Raw genomic sequence first — 17,476 nt, 5'->3', positions numbered from 1 at the left:
GCTTTTATAGCAATAACAGAATAAAGAGAAAATTGTTTTTGAACTGAATTACATTGTTTCTTTTTTTTTTTTTCTTTCATTGCAGCGAAATATTTTCTGTGACTTGAAAGTTGTGTCAGACCTTTTTTGAATTTGGTGAGGGAAAAGTGTTAAGGGGAACATGTTTAACAACAACAAAAGAAGAGAGAAGAGGAAACTCAGACAGATGAATGACAAGTAATTATTTCCCTTGTCCGTCAAACTATGTTTTGATGCTAGGATGCGATCAAACATGATATGAACAACTCCGAGCCTTCAAATGAAAATGATTTTGAAATTGTGCAAAGCCCGAGCATGAGCTTTTGTGTTATGCTGCGCCATGAATCATTCATACACACGCACACACACACACACACACACACAGTGGGCAGGACACTCTTTTGCCTGACCAATATTATTGCCACAGCTTTTCAATGCTAGATGACCATTGTGTATTCATTTCCATTTTAGCTTGCCAAAATGTCTTCTCACAGCAGGAGAGGCATAGAGAGGGAGAGAGACAGCTTTGTGTGTCTTTCACTTCCATCGGTGAATATCCCCATACCCAACAGGCTGACCGACTGCCCCCAGTCTCCCTCCATACCCGTCAAATAGGACAGTGCACCGGGCCTGCTACATTTTCATCACTTAGACTTGTCCTTTCTCACTTGGGCAGCGTGCCCCGCGGCCCCCGAGGCACACTGCATCCTGCTCTTGAATCTAAAGAATGGCATTATCATTAGCAGCTTCCTCCACGACACTGTGATTTCCGTGCTGTTTCCTAAATAAGCGGCCCCTAAACTGGGTTATCATCTCCAGGCTGAATAATTAAAAACGATCAGGTTAAAATGCATAGTGATACAGTTTAACTATTCATTTTAAACACACGCTCGCTATGTCATGAAAGAGGGTATTTGCATTAGTAGGGCAGTCATCTCCATTTTGTTTGCCAGAGCAGAGAGGACAGACAACAGAGACCCTGCTTAATCCCTTTGGAGAACTAGTGCATGAATTGATATATCCTCTCTCTCTCTCTCTCTCTCTCTCTCTCTCTCTCTCTCCTCGCTCCCCTCTTCTCTTGCTAATGTCTTTCCTAGAACTTGAACAAACAGCCTGTGCGTGTAGGACACATAAGACAGATGTTTAGGATTACTTTCACCTCATTGCTCTATTGTGTGCACTTTAAGAGAGCTCAGCTGATGTGGAATGCCACTCATTCAGGCTCTGTGCTCCTACAGGGCTTCTCCTGTTTATCAAAGTGCCATCTGCACTCAAGACAGAACAACACAATCCTTAAGAGCAGGGATGTTGCACAGATATATCCCATAGCATCTTTTCTTTTTTCTTTTCTTTTTTTTTCCATGTGAGGAAACAAAATCAAATATTCCTCACATGCCGGATTTTTAATAGGTGAAGACCAACTCACTAACCTATGTCACCGAAAACCATCGATGTTTATCTTTTTTCTTTTTCTTTTTTTTTTTTCAAGCACGTGCCCCCAGCATTCCTATTTGTTTTGAATACTATTCTATGAAAGGAATAGAGCTAGTCTATTTCTCTCTGTCTCTCTTGCCTCTGTGTGTGTGTGTGTGTGTGTGTGTGTGTGTGTGTGTGTGTGTGTGTGTTTACAGATGTAGAAACAAATGGGCCAGACCCACATTGATATTGTTGAGGGGTGACATTATCTTTTAGCAGAGCACTTATCTAATCTGGCTGCTGTGGGAAGCTGGAGGAAGTGGCTATGGGACAGGGGCCGGGGATACTGCATCTTTAATTACCATTGATATCGCAATAGAGAGGGGATAGAGGAGCGTAGCTGTGAGGGTGGAGGGGGGTGCAGGGAGGGAGGTAGCGTGGTGGTGGTTTGGGTGGGGGGGGGGATGAGAGAGGGAGAAGACCCGTGTTCACTTTTTAATTAAGGCTCCGTAGTGTAACTCGTCAATGTACATTATTGGAAGAATGAACGTCAATGCCATTGCTTTTTCTCCCCCTCCTTTATCTCTGTCAATGATTCAAAGACATGATTTATGGTTCGTCTCCGTCTTTCAGGATCATCCATCAAGTGCTGGCTCTGCCGCAGCGCCACCCGTTGTAAATCATTCTGAAAGCCTGTCACTCATTTCCATTAACCGTTCCTCTGTCGCTCTGGTCTCCGCCTCCCTCAGACCCCCCCTTCCTCCCCACTCTCCCCTCCCTTCCCACCCACCCCCCCCCCCTTCTCCCTTCTTCTTCCACCCCTCTTCCCTCCCCCTCGGTGCACAACCTACAGCCACGCAGGGTATCAGTTCCATTCCGCTGCCTCGTCCGCCTACCTTCTTTTCAATAAATTAACCACTTTCTCCCATGCAATGAATAAAAAGGCTCTGCACTCGTCTTGCAGTCGGCACCTACTCCTCCTCCATTACAGTTGAACACCATAGAAATGTCACGGCGCTGACTCGTAGGCTAAATGAGGATATAGCGCTGAGAAAATGTTTTTGTTGTACCGACTTTCCAGTGGGAAAATTTGAACGGCTTTGCTATGTTTGCACTAAGGTATTAATGAACGTGCATCCCCCCCCTGCACAGTGCCGCTTTTGGTTTTATTATGTTTGACTTATTGCAGGTGACCTTAGGATAATTCACCCAAAGTTGCACTTAACAACAAAAGCCCGTGTAACCAGCTGATGCTATGTGCACACTTTGGCATTCATTCTGAGAAGTATTCAAATGTAACAGTTCAAATAAATAATATGATTATCTTTTCAATTATTCCCATGCAGTAAAACCAACACTAAGTGGGCTGCTCCTGCAACAAAGTGGTATTGGTTTTCTGTAAATTCTACCAGTAATTTAATTCACACACCCTAACAATGACTGTAGTCTTTAACCAGTTTTATAGGAATAGGTCTTATGAACAGAAATAATTGACTCAATGGAGTGACTGTCAATCTCTTACAATGGTTGATGTGCCTGCTCTGGGGAGCCCAATTCACTGGCTTCTTTTTTTATTCTAATCAACATCTAGATATCAACACAGCAGAATACCCACAAACAGCAGAAAGCCTGTTTTGAGGGGAAACTTTCAACTATTGGGTGCCAACACATTTCACTATTTGGGCAGCCATTGTTCTCAGAATGGGCTGTCAAAGTGACAATGCGCACCAGGCAAATCCAGAAGTTTGCACTTTTCAGAAAACAGCGGGCCCTAATCATTTTGCAGAGGATACTTGACAACAAATTTGCCATTAAAATGAATCTGAATAGGAGGGAGCTGGGTGTTTTGAAGCATTTCTGCCTTTCTTACTGTTGCTCGTCTTGTCCCACAGAGCTCCAGGTTTGGCGGGCTTGCTTCTCTCCCTTTATGCTTGCCATGAAGCAGCCTTTAGTCCCACTAGAAACTGACAGTAGCACGCTTCAGCTGCAAATTTACTCTGTAGCCTCATTGTATTTAATGAAGGGAAAAAGTGGCAATCTACTATTAATGAACTTGGAATGTAAAAAAATGCCTCCCTTTGCTGAAAACTGTATAAAACTGCTTGTACAAGGAAAGCTTTGGCTGGAGCCCATCCAGAATCTAATGAAAGATCCATACAGGGACAGAGCGGGAGGGAAGAGTTAGTGAAATGCAGATTGTTTTAATAGAATACACACAGTCTTTTCCAGCTGCACTATCAGATTCATCAAGGCCTGACCTTGATGGAGGGCTGTTGTTGTTTGGGAGGGCCAGCGTTTAGAGTTCATGCAAAGTTTATGATGCAGGGACTGTACGTACTGTATATACATCCACTAATCTCCAGGGGAAGACAAAATGGAACAAGCAGCCCATGGAGCGAGGAGTGAAGGAGACTTAGTGCCAGCTGCCTGTTTCGATACTCTGATGGCTTTATTTCACATCACGCAATAGCATCACATGTGCTAATGTAATGATACAATGAGGAAATATAAAATAACAATGAGGAAATTTGATACTGACAAACAGTTTAATCCAGGATAATTCTGCCAAATGCAAAACAAAATCACGTGACGAAGCAAACATTTTCAGTCAAAATAGGAGGCGATGATTGAATTAGAATTGAAATGCTATTTATTTAGTTGGACTACTGGGCGTGAAAAGCAAACAGCACGTTAGACAAGTGCAGGTCATCATACCCTCCACTCTGCGTCTCATAAAGCTAGAACAAAGGCCTTATGTGTGCAAGGCAGTGGTCCTTTAAACGATGGCCCACTTTTCCTCCCTGCTGCCACGCAAACATTCCTGACTGACATTCAATCAGGGAAATTTGAACCGAAGCAAGATGGTCTTTTATTAGTACCGCCCTGTTTGCTTGACTGGTCAGCTCCAATATGCGAGGCGGTTTGAGTGGCGTACTGTAAGATGATGGGTTCGCTCTCTGATAAGGGTGAATGAGGGGTAAACTGCTATTCTGCAGAAAGGAACCATCAGACCTCATCATGTCGCTCCTGGAGAGCCATGTCACGGGCTCTTCAGAAACCAAGTGACAGAGCAGCGTGAGGCTGCTCCCCTCCTGCTAGTGGAAAATACACTGGAGCTGAATCCACCCTGCTTCTGCTCCACCAACTGTAACTCTGTATCAGTCAGGGCAGAAAAGATTATCTGTAATCTGACAAATATACACCCTGGCTTTTTAGCCTCTTCACTTGTAAGGTTATTCTACACGCTTACCAAATACAGTTTATTTACCTTTTGCTTGTTAGCGGAACAAGACAAATAGAAGCCAGCCATACTGTGTACAGTTATTTTTGATTTAATAGAGAGCAATACATTTAAAAACAGCTTATTTATCATTTTAGAATTCCTTGCTTTTACAAGACAGGTTTATTTGTTGCTATTCATGTCCAACATAGAACGTGTTGCTGGTTTAGGAATACACTACTGGAGACGATGGGAATCTGGTGTATAAAATTGTCTCTGCCTGTCCTGATATTGGGGCCCTTTGGTGAGATGCAATGCCAGGCAACTGCATGTGATGCGGTGGCTGTGGCACGCTCAAAGTGATGACTTAGGTGCTGGAGTGCAGATTGCAATGCTCTCCCACCACTCACTTCCAATTAGGCAGCGGGCCGAGTGATGCGTCTTGGAGCAGAAGCTTCTAGTATGCATCAAAAAGAGCAGCGTTGTTCGGTGACATCACGGAGAGAAGGGACTCCTGGAGCTAGACAGACCAACATGATGAGGCTCAGTATAAATTATGATTAGTATCCATATAACCAACAGAGACAGACTTTCAGAAATTCCCACATTTGTCTCGTGACATAAAAAAAATACTCCCATATCTCAAAGCAAATACACTCTAAAGGCTCTAGCAAAACGACAGCTTAGACTGGATTTTTTTTTTTTTTTGCGTGCTTATTAGGTTGTTGCTTGTGCATTCCAAAGTTCTCTGTGTTTTTAGTTAACAGAATGTTGGTTGTGAAAACATTTTTGATTAATTGCCATAATTATTGTGATCATTTTTGCCCAAATGAACAGCCAGATGGCAGGATATGGTGTCATATTTGTGATCCTATCATATTAATCTGGCTCTGGGTCCATCTGAGCACATTGTGCCATTTGCTCTGCTCACAATCTGTCTTCAAGTTGTCCACGTCTGTCTTGAGATGGGAGTTTCTATTTGATTATATTAGACTATTAAATATTTAAGTTGAGGGTGTATGAAAGCAAGGCATTTATCTGCATGAATAGCTTGTGTTTAGTGAAGTAAGTAATGCGCTTTAAGTAACATCTCCTTCATGCATACAAAAATTAACACGAATCTTTCCATCTCATGGTTTTTGTAGTAGAACCCTTGGAAAGATCCAGCAAAACCACTCTGTGAAAGTACAGGGCTGCTTTTAAACCTGTGCCGCAGTATTTAAACGCAGCATATTTTAGATTCAGTTACTGTGTAGTTTGCATAGTTGCAGAGTCTGTTAAGAGCATTATTTGAGTCGTTTAACTCATAAGACCAACGTGTTGAAATAAAATAATGGGTCAGATGGGAGCTAATGTGCTCTATACACATTCCTATTTAAGAGTGAGTCAAAAACGATTTCATTCTGTGATATCAATTAACCTCGAGACACATTTTGTCAAAGGCAGCAGCTAGAATCTGATAGTTCTCTCTTTATTCTGCAGTGTCCTTGGGCTTGGGGAGACTGTGTTTCCTGACAAGGAACAATGAAGAGAGAGGTGTTTACAGATCTTTACAGATCGCTCCAGGGCTCAGAATTAGTGCTTCACCAATTTCCATGTGATCCAGTTAAGAATTAACTGCAGATATGTCATCAGCATCTGGATGTCTGACAATGTATCTATTTGATCTTGACGTACAGTGCTCACCTGACATAGTCAGATATCACTGTCAAATATTAAACCTTGTGGCATATGTGTCTCGTTCTAATGATAGCACACTGAAGCTATCACATTATGGTGACTTGTGTAAACACACCACCCTCGATTTGCAACATTGAAGGCACAAAAGAACTTCACTCTTTTGTTTGAAATTATGTTCTGTACACCCACAACAACTACTTTTTGATTGGCATTTCACACCTATTTATAACTTTACAGATGAGCACAGTGACTAACTATTCTAAAATCTACAGTGACAACTAATTGGGCACATTGCTTGCATGTGTGTGAAAACAGGAAGGGGAAGCAGATGACAGTTACTGAGACAGCCTAGAGATTGCTCAGTGCGCCTGACCTGCGTTGTTAACGTGTGCTCTGTCTATACAGCAGGCCGCCTTTTTTTTCTTTTCTTTTCTTTTTTTTCCCTTAACATGGCATAAATCCGGGAGATGAAAATGTCATGGAGCAGGTTCATTTTGCAAAGAGGTTTTGATTGCCATGCGCGTGTAATTGATTGTTCCAAGGACAGGGGGAAATCTAGAAATGTCATAACAGTCCTGCTTAGGTTGGTCCCACCGCTAGGCAATCAATGAGAAGTAAAAAGAGATATTGATTTGCGAGCAGCAAAAACTGTAGCTTGAGACAACCAGAGAGCACTGGGGAAAGTGGCACAGACGTGCAGACCTGTCACTGGCACCTATGAATTACCCAATCTTCTCTGAAGATAGTGTTACCTCGAATACTCACAAAGTCCTGCACTGGGTATTGCAGCTGTCCATTAGCTAAGCCCCTCAGGCTGCTAACTCTCTGTGGCTTGTCAGATTAATGAAGGAAATGTTGACCTTCCAAGGGATAAATGTTGATGTTCTCACCATTACAAAAGTTTCTACTGGCATGTTAATATTGGAAACAGAATGCCCTTTCACAACCGGCACACAAATTTCTACAATGATTGACACATTTTGAATAGACTCACTTACATAAGGGAAAGGGGATTGTACTCTATGAAGATACAAATGCTTTAAGTTGACATGTAAGTCCACACTTGTGAATATATTGTCATGTAAGCCTTTAGTATGAATCCAACTGGACAGCACACTGCTGTTGATGTAGTAATAAATGTAATCTACTACTGCGTATGCGGTTAGCTGAGTTCTCAAGATGTAGGGAAAAAAATGCTCTTGGCTCAGAAACGGACTGCTGCTTCTGTAAATCTAAGCTCTGCTATGCCAAGAGTCTGTTCTAACGGATAAATGTTATAAACACTTCAAGTGCCTGATTTATGATGGACACCTCAGGTTTTTTGACCTTTGCATATCTCTGTCTGAAGATATAAATTTGTAGTGACACAGATTGGAGGCTTTACAGCAGTTTATGACATGCTAAATCTCAGGCGTGGCATGCCAGCCTCTTGTTTTGCAAGGCTAGTTAGGCTGGATGTTTCCCTCCCTGGACCCCAAGACTGAAATTTCCATAGCAAGCATTTTCCCGTTTTTATAACTTGTGAAAAAAGTGTCTAAGAACAAGTAAGCACTGTGCCTGACTTTTGCTATACGCCGTGAGGCACAAATTCTTGTACTTTAAGCACTCCTGTTAAAAATAATATATTGTACATACTTATGCGATTGTAGTGTTCACAGTATTTTTTCATTATGACATAATGATGCTTTGTTGTTTTTTTGTCTGTTAGGTTGTAAAATCCTGCGTAAGTGGCTGTGCCCTTGAATTTGATCTTGTATTTAAGAGCGATGCAGCTTGGCATACATACAGTGCTGTGGTAGACCAAGGGCTGGCAAAGCACAGTTACAAATGGTGTGAGAAGTGAAGTTAGACATGTGGGTATCTTGGAGTGATCCCTGCCAGAAGGTTAATTGGTGCCTCTGGATGTCTGTTACTCAGGGCATCTGATAGAAAGGCATAGAACAGCAGGAAAGGCAGCTGTTAATCTCTGTCAATTCCATCCTCAAATACTAAGATAACACACAACTGTACACATGAATATTGATACAACTACTTTTAAGTGGTTACTTCCAGGAAAACAGGATGTGGACCTATGCCCTCATTGGAGCATGCACATTTCTTTTACTGTTAGTTTGGTGAAACTGAATTGCATGCATTGCTGAATTTTAAGTAACATGAAATATGTAGGAAATAGCTCTGCTGTGATGATCTATACGAGCAATGTGCCGTTTCCATTTAACCATCACTGGACTGGAAAAATGTCCGTCCTTCCACTTTTGTGTCCACGCTTACCAATCTTTCAGTCTCAGTGAAGACTTTGAAAAGAGAAGACATCAACTGGAAGCTTGTCATAGCCAATGGTGTTCGCCTTTCACTCTGAATACTATATATAAGACTATAAATAATACATACCTCTGTACTCTGACAACTCTCCCCTTCAGCATCAAGGGTGTTTTGGAGGCCATCACTGATCTTGGATGGCCAATCAAAACATCTCTTTTGCGGTAGATCAAGGTCATAGCACATTGGGGATCTTGGGTGTGCGCGCAGCCTCTTGTTCACAGGGACCCATTCTCCATGTTTGTTTTGAAAGTCCGAATCCCATCTCCATCTCTATCCATTAGCTAGCAAGCAATTCACCTCCAGGGTTTCTCTTGGGGCACTTGTGAAATATTGATAAAAAAAAAAAGTCTTATTTTCAGAAAGCGAAGAGGCAAGACATTCTATGTGCCGCCCAGTGTGGAACTCTTGAGTGCTCAGCTTCAGCCACCCCCTCGCAGAGTGCCCTCTATTCAAAAGAGAAATATTAACCACATGAAATGCATAAGTGCCTGGACAGGGCTGTTATGTCCTATTCATATTTAACTCAGAGCACATCTGCCACGTCTCTCCCAAAATGCACATTTTCCAACATGACTACGAGGCGGAAAATATCTGAGATATGTGACAACACTGACAAACTGCATTTATTGCAGGATGTCTTCAAAATGTAGACTAACACTGTTGTGATAATGTTGATGTGGGTTGCCGGGTGGTTAGATTTAAAATAATTTGAAATAGTTATTGGCAGAAAGAGCAATTTATTTTTATGAAGCTGTGCCGGTATTATGTCGAGCAGATTTTCAGCCACATGAAAAAAACTAATATGCTGAATCGGAGTTTCCACTAATTGGATGATGGGAAATATGTCAATTAGAAATACTGTTGTTTAATTATCTGTTAATTGAAGCAATAATGTTTGTGCTCTATGAGTTGGGAGAATGAACAGGTGAATAATGAAAGAAGTAATTGCTGTTTATGGGACTGTCAAGGAAAATATAATGACGTGACAGATTGCCACTAATCTCTTGAAATTTTGTGTAATTGTCTAGCTTTAATGCTGAAAATTAAATCAGTTTTTCCACCAGCACGAGCCACATCTTCATCACCAGCACTGTTCGCATTTTTAAGATCCTCTTTATTTTGCTGTCGACAAAATCAGTTTTTCTGTGTTGAATTACTAAATATTGAGACCTTTTAATAAGTGGCTAAATGTCTGCCTGATTTTAGTGCTGATGTCTTGTAAAGTAATGCCCTCTCATCTTCTGCAGTCAGGCATCTTAATTTTCTGATAGAGCTCTTGTGGGATATTAGAATATCTGGGTTTGTGTGTAAGCTATTGCTCAAATGTGCAAAATAGTGTGATCTTCAAGAAGTTGAGATGTGGCCCAGAAGAAAAGGCTTATATTTTCATTGCAGTTGTGAGACATCCACAATCACTATGGAATAGGTCATTTGCAATAACACTTAGCAAGCCCCAGAAGAATCAATTGCTTTTTGTCACTCAGTGGCCAGTGATTGTTGTAAACATCTCTCCAGGAGGCCAGGAAAACCTTGGACACAGCACTAAGTCAATGGCCTGTCGTGAATCACATGGTGCTGTTACACCAGCAGCAGTCTGTTAGTAAAGACATTATGTCCGAACATACTGTTGAGCCACTCAAAGCACAAAAGAGCCTCCGTTACGTTGTCTGGAATTGCCTCTGGGACCCATCTAAAAAATGCATACTTTATGTAGCATGTAGGTTTCCTGAATATTGTACCTTGGAAATTAAGATAGCAACTTGTATATAAAATATTACACATGAATGTTTTATGCACAGTGACAGATGATAAATAATTAGGATGTTACTAAATTGATTAAATTTCCATCATAGCACAAGCATTTTATTGTCCTAAATTCCCATGTCTCTTTCTTTTCTAGTGTACATGCCGGATGATGACACTGTTCTTCATGAGCCCATCACTGAGGAAGATGGAGAGAATGACACTCAGACGGAGGAGGAGACCTCAGAGAAGACCAGCCCTAAGGTGTCTGAGGACAAAGAGATAGACAACAAGAGCACTAACACTTATAGCAACCAGAACTCTCCCATTAGTGTCCTTTCCAATCAAGAGGCAGAGCTGGAGTCACGGCTTAGTGACAGCAGTGACAGACTCTTAGATTTCAAAACGTCCTCGCCACCTGAGAGCCAGAAGGATGATGAAAGCCGCACCTCCAAACATAAAGAGGAGATGAACAGCAGCTTGGAGAAAATGAGGGCAGCCTATGCAAACTTTCTCTCTGATTCCTATTGGTCAGGGATCGGAATGGACTTGAAAATGGGCAAAAACACCAGCAAAGCCAACTGTGACAGCACTAACGGAAGCACCAAGAGTGAATTTGATTGGCACCAAGATGCACTCTCTAAGACCTTGCAGCAGACTCTCTCCCCAAAGCCTGTGTCTAAACCCAACCTCTTCAGTTCTGTCCACCTGTACAGGCAAAGCAGCAAAGCCTGTGGGTCAGTGTTCACAGGCGCGAGCCGATTTCGCTGTAAGGACTGTAGTGCTGCCTATGACACTCTTGTTGAGCTGACAGTCCACATGAACAAGAGCGGACATTATCAGGACAACAACCACAGCAAACAGAGTAATTCGTCTGCCTCGTCCTCCAAATCAAGAAAACGAAATTTGCAAGACATGGAAGGGAAAGAGGATGCACAAAAAGTCTTGAAGTGCATGTTCTGTGGTCATTCTTTTGACTCACTTCAGGATTTGAGTGTCCATATGATTAAAACTAAACATTACCAAAAAGTGCCTTTAAAAGAGCCTATCCCAGTAATCACACCCAAATTGTTGCCACCAGCAAAGAAACGGGCCTTTGAAGCTGCAAGACCCTGCTCCCCTGACTCTACTACTGGTGTATCAGGCTACACTGAGGCTCAACGGGCCGCCACCATTTCAAATGCTAACAATAATCGCTATGGCTACCAAAATGGGGCAAGCTACACTTGGCAGTTTGAGACATGCAAGTCTCAGATTCTGAAGTGCATGGAGTGTGGGAGCTCACATGATACCCTTCAGCAACTCACCACACATATGATGGTGACTGGACACTTCATCAAAGTCACAAACTCAGCATCTAAGAAAGGTAAACAGTTAGCTCTTGACCCCTTGGCCATAGAGAAGATGCAGGTTTTAGCTGAGCCTGCTGCTGGTGAAACTGAGGGAGAAAAGGTGTCTCCAAAAAATCCCTCCCCCGGGAACAGTGAGAAGGATAGCCAGGGGGAAGGTACATCAGACAAAATGGAAGAAACTGAAGTTAAAGATGACAAGCAAGAGAGTGAGGATCAAAAGGCAGGCAATGGGGCTTTTAAGTACCCTTATCTCCGTGAGGAGGATCTTGAGCAGGGCTCCGGTGGAGGAGGGGACATTCTTAAATCTTTAGCCAACACAGTGGCCTCTGCCATCAACAAAGCTCAGACAGGGACACCGAGCTGGAGTGCCTACCCCAGCATCCACGCTGCCTATCAACTCTCTGGGATCATCAAAAGCACCCCTCTCTCTGCATCTCCTCCTGTTCAGCTAAAGCAGACATTTAACCACAAGCTGAGACCAATTGCCCCAAAGGGGAAGTTTTACCAGGGTGCTGTGGGAGTGGAGGCTCCCCAGGGACAGCATCAAAATGTGGACATCAAAAAAGAAAAGGTTGGCATTAGCGATGGTAAAGAAAGTCAGAATATTAAGTTTGATCTGGTGGAGAATGATGACAGCGATTGTCAGGATGATTCCTCTTCCTCTTCAAAGCTTGATGCAGACTGTGTGAATGAAGGGAGTGAAGGGATCAAAGGGAAGTTGAGCCCAGATTTCTCTGACAGAGGCAAGACACCAAGCCCCTCTGCCAGCAATGGACGCAGCGCTACTTCAGAGCTTCTCAATGACACTCCGGATATACTTGGCATAAACCCGCTTAGTGCACTGCAGTCAGTTCTGAACAATCATCTGGGCAAAGCAAATAAGCCCAACAATTCAAGAGCAGATAAACTATCTCCACGCACCCAGTCTATTTTTGCTGAAATTAACCGTAGCAATGAGAAACCAGCTCTAATGCTTGGAAACCCTATTGGAAATAGGCCTGGTAATACTTTCCTCTTTGTTAGTGATGACCAGCCAATAGATTTGACAAAATCTAAACACAGCAAACCCAGTTCTTCACTACTACAGCCCTCCACCCCAATGCCACAGAAATACGCTCTGTCTGACATTGCAGATATGGTCAAAGTTCTTCCAAAAGCCACCACACCAAAACCCTCCATACCATCAAGAATCCCCACGATGAAACTGGAATCAGATGTGAGGCGCTTTGAGGATGTGTCCGCTGAGGTGTACTCCGTCCACAAGCGCAAAGGTAGGCAGTCAAACTGGAATCCCCGTCATCTTCTCATCCTACAAGCTCAGTTTGCCTCCAGCCTCTTCCAAACCTCTGAGGGAAAGTACTTACTCTCAGATCTTGGCCCTCAGGAACGTATGCACATCTCCAAGTTCACTGGATTGTCCATGACCACCATAAGCCATTGGTTAGCAAATGTAAAATACCAACTGCGGAAAACTGGAGGGACCAAATTTCTGAAGAACATGGACACCGGCCACCCAGTCTTTTACTGTAATGACTGTGCATCCCAGTTCAGGTCACCGCCTACATTCATTTCCCACCTGGAATCCCATCTTGGTTTCCAAATCAAAGACATGTGCAAAATGCCAGTAGAGCACCAGACGAAAGTAGAGGAGCCAGAACTGTCGAAGGCCCTGAGTGTCAGAGCCACAGAGTCTCTAGTCTCAGAGGAAGACATTGACTCAAAATTCAAATGTAAGCTCTGCTGTCGGACATTTGCCAGTAATCATGCAGTCAAACTCCATTTGAGTAAAACTCACAGCAAATCCCCTGACAACCATTCACAATATGTGGAGATGGACAAGGAGTAGAGCTTTTCATATTATTGTCACTTTTTTTAAATACACGGATCAGATATTTCAGCCATTTTTCAATTAGAGTTGTGTAGTGTGCATCATTATGGCATTTAAAACATTTCATGGATTACAACAAAGACACACTGGTTAGAAATTGTATAAGGAAACACTAAAAAGATACTTTTGCACCCTGCTCAAATGCATCACCAGTAATGAAATGTATTACTGCTTGAAGAAACATAATTGCTGATGTTTGCATGCAATAGCTCTGGCTATGACTACTATTTATTTGTATGATATGACAAGTTTCAATTGTATTTCAAATACAAAGTAATGAATTAATTGTACTTTACAACTTCTGTAATACAGTACACCTGCATAAATGTGCAGCTGTTAAAACAGGTAGCCAGACACATGATAACACACATACAGACCTGTACAGTGTATTGCTATGTAAAGATGTTTTGTGTTGCAATGATAGAACAGAAAAAAGCACTTTAATAAATGTTTAATCACCAGTTTAGACTCGGATTCTGTACATGACTCAAAAAAAGAAAAAAAAAAGGAAAAAAAATTAGACAGTTTGGAAGCAAGGATATCTCACATGTAAATATATTTTAGAGGAAAAAAAAACAGTGTGTTTCATGCTACAATGATAACAGCAAAACAAATGATACCTGCACCTTTTTTACTTATTCAAATAAAGAGTTAACATTTGATTACAGCTTGTATTCATTTTATTTTTCAAGTTGTCCCTGCATTATTATTTTTTTCCAAATTAGTACACAAGTGAAATGCACTAAATTATTAAGAGTTTCAGGTTTTACAGCAATTATTTAAATTAATACATTATTCTCACATCTCTTATCCCATAACTAAATTTTTACATTCTGGGTCTCAAATGTAAATTCACAAGACTTAACCATATTTTTTATTTTATTTTGTTAAATAAAGACAGAACCTTTTTTTTTTTTTTTTTTTTTTTTTTAGACAAAGAGCAATATATAACTATTGCACACTACATTCTCTTTCTTATCCTTTGAATTTTAGATACACCTCAAAGATATATTTTCACATCAGATTTTATTGCTTTCCTGTGAATGCTGCTGTTGTTGCTGCATGATAGTATCATAACAATTAAGCATATTTCCTCCAGCTCTATTATTTCACAGCTATTAAAAATAATTGCCTTCTAAATTCATAAACATTTTACGCAATTCATCTCTTTTCAAGCAATCAAGTCCTCAATTACCTCCACCCATCAAATCTCTATTTTATAACAGGCTACTGACATTTGATGGTAAATGGGAAAAAGCACATGGGCACTGTGGTGATTTGAATACTGTGACACCAACTTGCCCCCTATTGTTGGAAATGAGCAGGCAATCACGTTGTTCATCAGATGACTCCTAATGCAGTTAAAGTATTCAGCTATAATTTCTCCCTGCATTTATAATTACTGTCAAAGACCACACACCTCAGTGAGCAGATTAAAGCTATAAATTATTTAGTGCCTTTCTTCACCGATGGATCTCTGATTTGTCTGTGGAGCCATTATGCTTTAGAATAGCAACCTACATTAAACTGAGGCAAGCATTGTTCTTAAGATATAGCAGAATGTTAAAAATACAAGAACAGCCTTGATTGTGTTTATTCATTTAAATTAGAAGTGAGATTCTGTGTATCGTCAAAAGGGTATGTTACAACACTGCAGGGGTAAAAAAAAAAAAAAAAAAAATCAAATCCTCCATATTGAAGTTTTATCTTATTTAGACTAAAAATACTCTATTCAGCAATGCAATGCATGTGGAAAAATCATTATTCTAACCATATTCTCATGTATGTACATTCTGAGGATTCAGCACAACATGCTAGAGATTCACCACAAGACTAACCAAAGAAAAATGCTATCATCTGTGCAATCAGCAGAGGGAAATTAGTTGTCTCTGACCATAATTTGGTCTAATAAGTCAAAGTCGCTTTGGGATTTATTGTTACGACACACAAAATGCTATATGACTGTAATCTTAATTCAAAGCAACAGTTTATAAGGTTAATGCGATTCTTATCGTGCAATCACCAATCATTTTAAAAGTGCACAAGGCTGTAATAGGTGGAAATCAAAATAAATTCCAGTCGTCCACAGTTTTCAAATATACAGTTTGTATTCCAAGAACAATATATATTATATCAGTTGTGTTGCACCGATACACTTAAGGTAATGCATTACAGGTAATTAAGTGAAATATAGCCATAATTCTTTTGATGCTGTATATTAATTCACTCTGGATGTTTGCATATTAACAGAGTTAATCGTACCGTATATCTAACAAGTCATGGCTAATTACAGAACGCAGCGAGCTCTCTGTAATTACACAACACACACACACACACACACACACACACACACACACACACACACACATGTACACACAACGTTGGTTTTGCAAGACTGATTGATTTTGACTTATTTTATGCATACACACACACACACACACACATGACACACAATGTTGATATGACAAATGTAAGCAAATAGTCTATGTTCCAGTACTCCACATTAGACATTACTGTGCATCGGGCAGATGACACAGTGATGGATCTCGATTGTGCGCTCCATCGTTAAAGTTATAAGTAATTAAAAGTTGAACGAAAGATTCAGGGCTAAACACAGCGTGAGATATACAGGGTAAAGAAAGGTGTGTTTTCCGTTCAAGGAATTCTTCTTATATATATTGTGGCTAATCAAAAGTAACAGCTTCCTTATGCCGATTACTGTTGCCACTATTTCTATTACTACCGTCTCGCCTTTTGAAATGTTTTATAAACCAAGTAAGGTTAATAAATGCCATTCATTGTCTGCTAGATTCAAAACATCACAAGTGCTTATATTTGCCACATGTTTTCTTTTCTTTTCCAGGGCCCAGCTTGCAGTATTTTACTAAAACTGTTCTAATAGCTTAGTTGAAAAATCAAATTATGCACATAAGTACACTTGCATTGCAGATGCAGTGAAACCCGACCTTAGCTAAATTGATGCCAGCTCACATTTGCAAATCCTTTGTCAATCTGTCATTAAACATGCTATCAAATAATGATAAGTGTGCGCTCCTTGCTTGCACTGGCGTGTATCTTCCTGATGTTGATGTGCTGTAATAGGGCAAATGTGCATCAGGATTTGCCTGCTTGGATACACACAAAACATTTACAATGTGCCTGACTTTCCTCCGTCCTGTGGTAGACAAGCATGGATTCTCCGCATCATCTGGCCTGTAAACCAGAGAGGGGGAATGAGGGTTCAAAATGTTCATCACATAGCAGCCGGGTAATGACTAGCTCATGTGTTTAATGAAGGGCTGTAGAACTTATAGCTATAATGACCCACATCCTAACTCCTTTTTTCCCATTTATTCTCCCCAAAGTCCTCAGATTATTATGTCCCTCTGAGAAATAGCCCAGAAAGAGCATTAAATCTCCCCATTCCCTTTGTCAGATATCAGAGCACTTCATTGTCCTTTTACCTTCAGTTTACTATTACAGATACAATGAGCTGATACGCCTTTCAAAAACGGGGGAGCAGATGCTCGGATTAGATAACAGTACTTAGCAGAAATGATGCACTCGGTGGCACGGCTCCTCTGCTGTTTGGTAAATAATTAGCAGGAAATCATTTTCTTTAATGCCTCTGCACTGAATTATAACAAAAGTACTCACAATATGCGCTTTACGAGACAAAGAGGGATGCGAGTGCAGTGTGTCTTATCTCTTGATCCATCTTCTCCTGCAGATAGCCCGTGGTCCTTAAGATAATGGTGTTGCTTCACATATGCTAATTAGGCAAAACAAGTGATGAATGGAATACATTTGATCAATCAAGTAGGCCTAAGCCCCTGG

General features: G+C 41.1%; 1 protein-coding gene across 6 annotated transcripts in view; it reads left to right on the top strand.

Annotated features, from left to right (window-relative positions):
* Window positions 1-14,152, top strand: part of tshz2 (teashirt zinc finger homeobox 2) — a 98,686-nt gene extending 84,534 nt beyond the window's left edge. For all 6 annotated transcript variants that reach the window (XM_030055481.1, XM_030055484.1, XM_030055482.1 and 3 more), the window contains one exon: window positions 10,557-14,152. In XM_030055481.1, the coding sequence (XP_029911341.1) occupies window positions 10,562-13,597 (3,036 nt within the window). In that variant the 5' untranslated portion in view covers window positions 10,557-10,561 and the 3' untranslated portion in view covers window positions 13,598-14,152. The remainder of the gene's footprint in view (window positions 1-10,556) is intronic.
* The last annotated feature ends 3,324 nt before the right edge of the window (window positions 14,153-17,476 follow it).

Source organism: Myripristis murdjan, chromosome 7 (genome assembly GCF_902150065.1).
Source record: "Myripristis murdjan chromosome 7, fMyrMur1.1, whole genome shotgun sequence".
Lineage (NCBI taxonomy): Eukaryota > Metazoa > Chordata > Actinopteri > Holocentriformes > Holocentridae > Myripristis > Myripristis murdjan.
This window is presented reverse-complemented; position numbering and strand designations above follow the sequence as displayed.